This window comes from Photinus pyralis, unplaced genomic scaffold (genome assembly GCF_008802855.1).
Source record: "Photinus pyralis isolate 1611_PpyrPB1 unplaced genomic scaffold, Ppyr1.3 Ppyr1.4_LG6, whole genome shotgun sequence".
NCBI classification, from domain to species: Eukaryota; Metazoa; Arthropoda; class Insecta; order Coleoptera; family Lampyridae; genus Photinus; species Photinus pyralis.
In genome coordinates, this window is record NW_022170663.1 from 24,308,091 (window position 1) to 24,319,317 (window position 11,227).

The following is an 11,227-nucleotide window of genomic DNA, read 5'->3' on the forward strand; positions in this document are numbered from 1 at the left end:
CCCCTAATAGTAGTTAAAAAAAAAGGGGCCCGGGCGGACGGGCAAAACGCAAACATTACACATTTTTTTATTTCTTAAAAAAATCCGCTAAAAATAAGTACACAGTATAGAACATACCGTTTTCTGTTGCCACATAGTAATGGAAATTAAAAAAAATCGCAGCAAAGTTGATGTGAAGATTGCGGGACTCTATCAAAAGGCATAGGTACTCGCCGCTTTTTTTGATACGGATATTCATTTTGGTGGTGTCTCGCTAACTTGACAAACTTTACTTTTGAATTGATACTAATTGAAACTTCTGATGTATTTTGTAAGGATACTACATAGGAATTGTGGTATTGTGCTTTCTCCTTATGTCGAGGTCATGCGTTTGTCCTGCCCTACCACATTTTTTTAAATGTTTTTATGCACGCAGATAAGCAGTTTCATGGTACAAAATGTTAAAAAAACAAAAAGGAGTCACATTTTTACAGCACACCTGAATTGCGACAAGAAGCCAACAAATTATTGGTATAATCGTCTCACTATGTATCTAAAACACATAAGTGGTCGTATTCCGCTTGGGTTGAGCTAAAAAATGGGGCTACTATTTGCTATCTTCCTAAACAAATTTCTTGAAGAATCTAGATAGAATGAAAAATGTTTTAGAAATAAAAAAGTATTTCTATAAAAATAAAAATAAACATTAGCTAATTATATGGTAATTTATCTAATCCATGTCATTAGGAACGAGGTAACAATGTGCCAGGATAATGCCAGGTAGTTTCTTTTGTTTTCCCTTGCAAGTAATGAGATATCGCCTTAGGGGTTTAAGTGCAATTTGAGTTGCCTACCTTTATGTTAACCTTGCGCTCTTTTCTGAAATGGCGGAACTTATTTTTTTTTAAATATATGCCTTATCATAATAGATGGAAATAATATCTTTAAGTACCGCCGTAAAAAATACTGTCGGATTTCCAAATTGGTGCTGTAGGTTTTTCTACTCCCATTACAACGGCTGTTATTTACGAAAAACGATTTTTCTATTCAACGATCTTCCTAAAAAACTAAGACCGATATTTCAGCTTTTTTTAAGTACCGCCGTTCTTTTCATCATTTGCAAAGAATATCCACTATCGAGAATTTATTAGACTTCAACTACAAAAGCAGCATTTCATAAGAAAGTTTAGTTATTTTTCCAATATGGCGGATTGACTACAGAGGAGCCTTAATCGAGGACAAATTACGACCTAGATAAGAGTTCTCAAGTTACATTTTTCTATTTCGTACCCAGAATTACATCAGGTGTTAATTAATGCTCTAGAAACATTATAAATATTTCTTTTGAAAGACAGAACACATGTCAAAAATAACAGTTTAGAAGCGCCACTTGGCTGGTTAAATTTCTGATGGAACCGTGCTATGAACACCACTAGATTTGATCCGATTCCACTTCCGCTTTCGCAATGCAACTTCTTGATAAGTAATTGTCACTGCCTCTCTAATTTGATTTTCTTTGACAACACTGTTTATCTCTGCCGAGTTGTTTCCCACAATGTGCGCAAAACGACTGAAACTTAATTTTTATTCCCCGAATTTTTACTGACGAACCGTGTGTTTTTTTGTTATTTCCCAATACGGAATACGGGTTCACTGATTTGCTTAATGAACGCTTCGATGGGAGTAATTACAAATATAAAAGTGGATTTTGGTATTGGAAGACTTAATCAGATACTTGTACAATCCTTAAAGAACGGTCGCACTTTTGCGATTACTGCTCGATAGTCACACCACTCAAATTACTTCTTCGTATACGTAAACACAACGCTTGATCTTAAGTTCGAATTAAAGAACACTATCTAGACTTTCTTCTATACAAACTTTATAATCATCAAGACTGACTGTCTTTCACCAAAGTTCTAACCAAAAAGCCCCATTTAACATCTGCTTCGCCTTTTTAAAACATTCTAGTTTTTGATAGTATCGCTCCCTATAAAAGGATTTAAAACTTAACTTAACGCACAACTTTTATGGAGTATCCTGTATGCCTAAAATATTGTTAGGTTGTAAGGGTTCTTGCACCTACCACTTCTATTCAATGCATTTTCCTCTAAATCTCAACGATTTACTAGCTATCGTCAGCCCATTAAAATAAGGGTAACTCTCTTTTTATAAAACTGGGTTTAGGTTCGGCGATTTGTCATCCGCGCGATACAATTCTATCCAATCTGATTGGATAATCGCTTCTCAAATAGCCCACACCTCGGCCCACACTAAATCCATCTTTACGCACCAAGGTTAACCTATGCGATTTTGTTAGTGCCTTTAAAATTGTCTGAGACATCGAGGTCTGAATATAATAAAGGCAAAATCATAAATTTAAAACGGAAAACTTAGGAAACGTTTAATGGAATTTTTTAGGCGAGTTTAAAGTTTTATCTGGTCAGGTGTGAATAAAAAATTGTTATCAGACAAGAATTCGACAAACAATGTCACGTGCGAGATAAGCGATGCAAGTGGTTTAACAGATCTGGCGACGTAAATGAACGATTACCGTCGGATTAATAAAGATGTTGAATTTGTTGGATGAAGTGCTTTTTGCTGAAATAGGCATAATGAAGAATAATCGACGCTGTCTCGTGTTATTTTCCAAGAGAGCGTAAATATCTGTGACCCTAACTTTGGTACCGGTAGTCCAGCGGTCTATGCAATTTAAAAAAAAAAGAAATGTAAAGTCCTCATGTTTGTAACGTAATGCGAAAACATATTTAATGTTGTACAAGAAGTTTTTACGCATGGAATTTCGATTTTAATAGTCAAGAATGAAGAAATAGCGATCTAATACAAGAGTCTTACCATTCGAGCAGCCACAAAGTTAAGTGGTATTGTCTTCGATCCAATTAATAGCGAGTGTTTCTGTAAAGATTCGTGTGAAAGTCTGTGTTTTGTTACAAAATCTGAAAAAGCATACCTATACTGTCCTGCTTTCATGGTTGCTGTGATATAATGGTAAAGAATCGCAAATTTTGGGAAGCTTGGGTTTGCAGCTCACAAACGAAACAACCTAACCTAACCTAAAACCTATTAAAAGTCAATTTCATTCAATGACCTGTTGAAGAAATCAACTTTCTTGTAGAGCGATTTTTTTTGAAATTTTAACAGTGACACCTATAAAAAGCAAGTTGATTCCTTACGATAAATACCTACGTCAAAAGTTGCGTTGCCCGCATATGCCGAACTACCTTTCCCATTGGTGGTGCATCCGTCGTGTAACGGCTTAATTATATTTACAAAGGTCGAAAACCTCACTTGCATAAAATAAAATTGAACCTCTAAGGCACCGGGAAAAAATTGTAATACACACACTTCTGAATGCTAAACAAAATTTTAATAAAGAGTTTGCTTTTAACCAGCTGTCACTTTTAGCGATCCGGGAAAAAAGTTTTTTTATCACAATCAGTTTAATGTTTAGTCCCGGTTTTTATTTTAAAAGCGGTTCTCCGATTCGAAAATGTTCCTTTGCGTATACTTTAGCACTCGTAAATAAAAAGCCTTGCTACAAATCAGGCTGCTAAAAAGTTTGTCTGTCCCGGAATTTACTAAAATTCGTTTATTTCTACACATATAAAATAGCAAGTAACTCACAATTCGTCACAAATCCGAATTTGTTTAAATATTTCTCCATGACGTACTCGAAATTTAGGAGTTCTTGCTACTTAATATGTTTTTACCCGAAGTTAAACTACTCTAATTCTTTACTACTATTCGGATAGATTTCACTCAGTAATATTGTACGGTCCGGTTCCCTAATTTCAACCGAAAATCATCACACATACAAATCTTCCCGCAACTCAGCTAACAATGTCGACTGCGAATCAATTTTGTAAGTGATCGCTAGCCAAAATCAACTTAGAATGCCCACTCTCCCACTTGTCTCGCAATTTAAATCTTACCCGGTAAACATTCTGAGAAGGGCCTTTTTTCTAAACGCAACGACTTCGGATAGCTTTTCTAACGAATAGTAAACCTGCATTTTTGTCGCGTGCTTGGCTTTAAATAGAACGGAACGAAATTCTTAGGTTCGAAGAGATCGTGGCAACCACGCCCGCTTTTCTCAATACGTTTCTTGTTATCGCCAGACATACTTTTGTTCATGTTCGCTATGAAGCGGTGTATGTGTAAATTTTCAAATGTTTAATAAAACATACATTCAACGCCAAATTTTTGAAACGGCAAAACGGCCACCTGTTACGGTCAGTGGGCTTTAAGTGTGAATAACTCAAAAAGAGAGTTACATATAAATATTTCGTTAACTCGTCTAAGTCATTGTTTAATCGTAATAATAAAGTTTCAAGCCACGGGACCAGCTGCGCCTCAATTTTTTAATAGTAATATTATAATTTTTAGGTGGGGGTTAGCTAGAGATGGTGGTATGTTTTCAGACTTTCGCCTACATTCGCAGTTATGGTTGTTCTTCAATTGTCTCGATCATCCCGCTCGGGTACCAAAAAGGACCTTTGACTGTTAGCCGTTTTGTTCCAGCAGTGCAATTTTGTCCTTGTAAATTCGAAAATTGCGTGAATAAGGAGGTTTTTGTTCAATTGAAAAATGAGACTCTATGGTGGGGTCCGAACGTTAGAGTTTGAGTTGGTACACGAGCACTTCCTCGCTGCGAACGCATTTCTTGACAAAAGTACTTTGAAAATGATAATGATTAGATACGAAGCATGCTCTGATGGTAAATTTGCTGGGTCATCGTTTGGATTGTGTCAGTTGCCTAGTTCCAGTGCCAAGATCTTTCATTCTGGCGCGATGTGATTGTCCGGTGTATGACTGTATGTCCAAGATCGAGCGGCAAACTCGTATCCAAGATGAAGTGGCAGGGGTGCCATTAAGTCGATAAAATATTATTCACCGGCGAAAGCGGATTCAACGCACTCTTTCTTTGAAATGTTATACGCCTTCTCTCTTCAAGAACTGTCCGTGATTTTTTCTACAAACTTTCCGTTCTGCTATATAAGCAAAGCATATTTAATAGAGTTCCAACACCGATGCCGAAGTGATTATTAGTGAAGTTCGCGCTCGTATGTGATAAATTTACGTTATAAATTTGTGTACAAGATTGTTATAAATTAATTATTGTGAGTAATTAAATAAGTATCAGTAAATGATCTACACTTTTACATAACCATTCGTCTATTGTATTTGTGTTACGTGAACAAAAAATTCTGGTAGACCAACGCTAGAAAATACTAGATAAGATGGTTCAAATTGTTATTACACTAAACGAATGAATATTTGTATGTGTCGTGTGTATTAAGTTTTCACTCCTGATTATCAAAATGCCATTTAACTCAAACGAAGATAGGAAATAAGATAAATATGCAGGGAGACCTGCCTTCAATTAACGCTGCCGTCGTTAAAGATCACGTTGTAATTAGCCTGATCTAAACTGCGTTTTATTCTTTAAGACCTAGAATTTAATTAGTTAATTGATACGTAGGAGTTGCAGCCTTCGTTATCAAATTAATGTAATTGGAATGTTGAGGTTTGTAGGCCTAAATGATTCTAGTCACAATTAATAAAACCAGACGTTTGTCTATTATTAATTAATTTTTTCATAGGGAGTACGTATTTAAGTTAATTGAGGAATCTGGTGGTACGCACAAGAGGGTTCCTGGTTTGAATTCAGGTTCGGTTGGTGGGGAACCCTAAGTTGAAATTCTGCCAATTTAAGTATAAAAAAGCTATAAAATAAAATAGACATGGGATTCTGGGCTTTAGTAAACGATGACAAATTAGTAACTCTGGATTTGTTTGGCACCCACTAGAAATGATCAAACTCAGCCATGCACAACGTGTTTGTTTATTAATCACCTCATTTTCGTAAAAGGTCGAAATGCAACTTGAAACAAAGTAAGTTTACTGTTGAGCATTGACTCTTGTTTTAATTTTAGTCCATCTGCGCCATAAAAATGGAATACAATTATGTCGCCAACCCCTCATTTGAGACGAATAGCAATGAATATATCACATTTATGTTTAACAATTCAGTCTTTATTGTTATTGAGACATTCTTTCTTAAATAGTTCATTTATATGCTCATCAACTTTAACAATGATTGTGTCCGTGTAATGCTTAAATTAAATTTAAACTTTGTTTTACAAAAATATCCTCGCTTCAAAACAACAACCGAGCCAGCTCGCGGAGTGGTGCTAACGGTTGTTGTCTTTTGTAACGTAAGATAAACACGAATATTTATACCTATCATATAGTAAATGTACTCTTGTAAACTCTCTGTAAACAAACAGAGCGTACGAGTTGATAATTGAAACTTACCATTTGCCTCTTTTTGTGATTGTATTTCAAATTTTTGACAAATCTTTGAATTTAACTGAAATATTCCCGAAAAAATGATGAAGTCGAATTCGATATCATAAACGGTCGGAAATGGACGGTTTTCGTTGGCATCTTCTATGGACACATGGGTTATCAGAATTTCCATAATACGCTAGATGTAGGTACGTGAAGAAGCTACAGTCTACCAATTTCTTATGGGCGCCATATTGGATTTTTACGAAATGGGATAGGGGACACAAACGAAATTCATTTGAATGCAGCGCCATCATACCCCAAATTTATGTAAAAGTTTAAAGTGTGGCACGTCATTATTTTCTCTTTTCGTCATTCTGTAAAAATCCAACATGGCGTCCATAAGAAAGTAGTAGCCCATAACTTCGACATCTAGCGTGTTATGGAAATTCTAATAAAGAATGCAGATTCCCCGAAAAAAGTGCTTATAGAAGGTGCCTCCATATCCGACCGTTTAAGGTACGAAAAATGAAAACGAAATTTGACATTTTCAGTTTTTCGGTGATGTCAGTTATTTTCAAAGATTTTTCAAAAATTCCAAATGCGTCTTCTAGTCATAAAAAGAGCAACTGTCCCCATTTAACCTACACTGTATCTCTCACAGTTACGGAGATCCCAATGGTGAGCCACAAATTTGAACCACGCTGTACAGTGTGTCCTATTTTGGTTGAGACTGCAGTGTATCTCAGCTGTTTGATAGAAATTTGCGGTTTTCGTGACCTTGTGCCCTTTTTTGTGATACTTTTAATACCACTACCAGAATCAATAGTCTAGCTACGTTTGTTTCTTAGTTACAGGGTGAAAACGAAAAATTTGACTTTCTAGGATATCATATCTTACGCATCCAATGCAAAAGGTAAAAACTGTCTATATTACATATTTTTACGTACAATCCAGTGGGGCAGTCAAAACAATTTTTTGGACCCTCGTTTCTGAGATTTGACCCAAAGTTGGTATTTTTTAAATGCAACGTCTTGTATGTCTTAAGGGGAATTTGTTCCATTCTTTTTTCTGATTATATTAATATACACAACCTATATTTTTTTTTAATTTTAGTCATGAAAAACAAAAACTTTATTTTTACTGTTTTACTGGAAACGCCGTATTACAAACCTAAGCTACTCTTAAACAAGTTAAAAAAGTAAACGATTTACATAAGCGCATTTCCACTTGCATTCATACCCCATTTTCAAGATGCAACTTCTGTTAAAATCGTAAAAATCCGGCCACAAATATCAAAGATAGCGTTCCATAGATGCAATCCATTTTTGACGTGCTACTTCAATTTCAGTTTATAAGAAGAATTTCATTTCAATGCTTTCATAAATAAGAAAGTTGGCACTGCGCATGCGCATAACCAAATTTTGAAACTGGCGTCAGATCTTCATTTATTCCAAGCGCCTATGTATCAAATTTCGTTTAAATACTTTTATAAATAAAAAAGTTTGCAATTCGGTTTATAAATGGTCGAGATGCAAAAAGGGCACTGTGAATTTTGAATCGATTCGACTCAACTTTTGGCATTGCGTATTATATGGCTGAAGCTATGCCCATGTTGAATTTCTTGCAGTTCAGTTCATAACTAACAACGGAGATGTCAAAGCGATCAGACATTTCTTTATCGTTCACACACGGAACGATAGATAGACAGACAGATAAAATAACACTGAACAGACAGACGACAGATAGCAATACAAAATTATAAACGATCTCTAAGATCGTTAATAAACGGCAAAACTGTAAAATTATGGAACATGTCAAAAACGGTTTTTTTGTTTTTTTACAATAACTTTTTGTGTAAGCGGTTCAGAAACAATTCCTTCCTTGGTGCAAGCGTCGACACCATAACGAACCAAATAACGAAAAAAGCTCTTAAGATAAAGAACTAGTAGCCTCCTCAAGGATGGACGGACGGACAGACGGACGGACAAAGTGACCACAATAGCGCATTTTTTTATTGTTGTGAAAATGCGCTAAAAATGACAAATTATGCATTTCAAATTTCACAAAGTAGAACAAAAGCAAAGCGTTCAAGCACAAAGGTTCTGTACTTAGTAACGATATATTTTCTTAATTACAAGCATTATTGTGTTCACGGTATATTGTGTTGAATGATCCGCGTATCTTTTGGGGAGCAATTTAATAGATTGCTCCATCCAGTATTGGAATTTGTACCACTCAATTTTAGCGCGCATTTTGCCGGTGCCGTGCTTTTCGTCTATCGACTTTCGTCTTCCTGTTTCTTCTGTGAGCTGTAACAAAGTGCACTTTATTTTAATTAAGCAGCTGAGTCCTTAGTTGAGAACGCCTGGAATTTTAATTGCCATTATCAATATATAGTCAACTCTGGCGATTGGGTTCATTAATTTTTGGATTCCCGAAATATTGTTAGTGAACGGATTCGCCTTTAACTCTATAGGAGGATTTTATAATTGTGTTTTTTTTACTTCTTTATCGTAAGTACGTCATTTGCATGTTCCGTAATTAAGGTGTATCTTCGACCGATATTTGTCATATTCCCATCAATGATTGTTGGTAAGTATATACATTTTAGCTTATCAAGAAAGAGGAGTTACTTTTGGTTTTCTTTTAGGCTTTTAGTTTATGGTACAAATTAAATTTAATTCCATTGTAAAAACCAGCTTAAGTGTCGAAGACGTTTTACTTATGATTCTGTCGAGCTGCGAGTTTGAAATTGATAACCTTGAACTAAGCGGACAATTTGCCTGCGAGTGGCAACACCTTCAACATATCTTCCACCTGCTGATCACAAGAGGCCATTTGCTGGAAATGGGTCATTCGTACTACATCATTACTGGCAGCCGCTAATTTCGTTCATGTTGCTTTTCTGTATAACCATGGTTTCCAGAAAACAGGTCAAAATTGTATAAAAATCCAGAAACTTTGTCCACATTTTTTACACATCATAGATAGATAAATATTCCACTGGAATCTGCAAACATGCTCTTCTATGACTTGGTCTATAACTGACACAATTTCATAAATGCTCCTTGTGCTTTTAGAATCATAAAATGCAAATATCTTTTGATTTTTTCAAAACAATTTATAGACATAACATCCCCAACTTGTGCAATTCTGGTTGCTGAAGCCCAAGAGCGTCTCGTGGTTGGTTAAGTGATTGGGGACGTCCACAGCAATATCTCCATAAACCATAAATGTTCCCAAAATCAGGGTAACATCCTTAAGACATTTATTGCAAATTATGCAATAGAGCGCTAATAGTTATTATGACATTTGCATACATTATTTGGAATTATGAATAATCAAGAAAATTATAACATTTAAAACAATGTGTCCTCTACGTCTGGTGCATGTATCATTTATAAAAGTGCAGGTATGCTACAAAAATGGCCTATCTACCATCAACCCTCTCTGAGACCACCTAAATTGATACTCCTTATTAGGTATGTTTCGGTATCATAATATAAGGTGGTTCGTATTGAAATGCAAGGCTTTGCACAATGTTACAGATAATCAACTTTGTCACATTCTCAAAACAAGGAAATGTTCTTATGGATAATTACAATTCATAAATGTCCACAAGGCAACCGATTTACTTTTTCTAATACATAATTTATAAGTGTGCACGTTTACCTACCGTAAAGGTGTTTGACATTCAGACGCATTTTTTAACCCACTTCTTATGTAGATGAGTTAATTCATCTGTGCCAAGTTCGGTCCATTCTGGTTCCTTTACCAAAAAAATCACTATAATAAAATTGACTTTGACACAGCAGAATGAAGATGGTCGTAGGATCGACTCACTTGATGATTTTATGAAAAATAAAGGTGGAGTCAAATGAAAGGGTAATTAATTTGTCACTTCTATTAATTGTAACGCATAATAATACAATGAAGGACGTGCGTTTGCTATAAAATCAAGGGTTAAGCAATACTGACCATTGTAGTATCCAACTTCAAGAGAAAATGAACTCCTTCGTAAGTTTTTGTACTCTGTTTGTGCGTAAAAGTAATTTATGTGATTTTTTAGATTGTTATCGTTGCGTGTTTGGTGGTCTGCGCCAGCGCCAAGCCATGGGGCTGGGGACATGGTCATCATCTTCCACTAGTCGCGCACGGACACGATGATGGACAGTGGCACGGAGAAGGTCTTGTGGAATCGCAAGACTGGGCTGGTCGTGCTGAACACCTCGCTGGCGTTCACGGACACGGACTTGTCCACGGACATGGATTTGTCCACGGGCACGGGGCGCTAATTGGCGGTCACGCTGGTGCCATTGTTACCCACGCACATCATGGTGCTATCTTAGGCCATCATGGTCACTGGTAAAACTAAAGTTCTTGTAAAAACGGCATTCAAATAAATCATTACCTCTCCTACTTTATTCTTTTATATTTCCGTAACTAAAGGCCAACAGTTCGTTTTTTCGAATACTTTTGTGTATTCCCAGTAAATTAATTTGTTCTGAGGTAGTTTTTAGTCTTAAATGCATCAGAAATTATGCCAAAGAGTCTTTAATTATTATTAATTTCGGACTTTACACTAAATATCCGTTTTCATTCAAATTGAGTCGCACCTGCGCATACCTATCAAACCAGCACGGTTTATATAACTGAAAAGCCATGCCGATATAAGTTTTGATAAGCGACCTTTATGGCGAGCTGAGGGATTCCAATTACCAATGAGCCTTACTGGACTACCGACTTCAATCGGATTTCAATCCGGTCAATTGAGTAAGTTTAATCAACAGTAGCCAAAAAATGTGTTGCAGTACACGTTACCATAATCAGTCGTGAGAGGTGTCCCTGGATGCGCTCGAATTTTTTCAGGTGTTTGTAAGTTGTCCCCGATGACCAAAAGTTGAGAAATAAATTAAATAAGTTTTAATTTTTG

The 11,227-nt window shown here is 36.0% G+C and overlaps 1 protein-coding gene across 1 annotated transcript; it reads left to right on the top strand.

Annotated features, from left to right (window-relative positions):
* The first annotated feature begins 10,286 nt into the window (after positions 1–10,286).
* LOC116175044 (kininogen-1-like) lies at positions 10,287–10,711 on the top strand. Its single transcript, XM_031493097.1, has 2 exons — positions 10,287–10,311; positions 10,364–10,711. The coding sequence occupies exons 1-2, from the start codon at positions 10,300–10,302 to the stop codon at positions 10,661–10,663; spliced, it is 312 nt and encodes a 103-aa protein (XP_031348957.1). The 5' UTR covers positions 10,287–10,299; the 3' UTR covers positions 10,664–10,711.
* Positions 10,712–11,227: the final 516 nt, after the last annotated feature.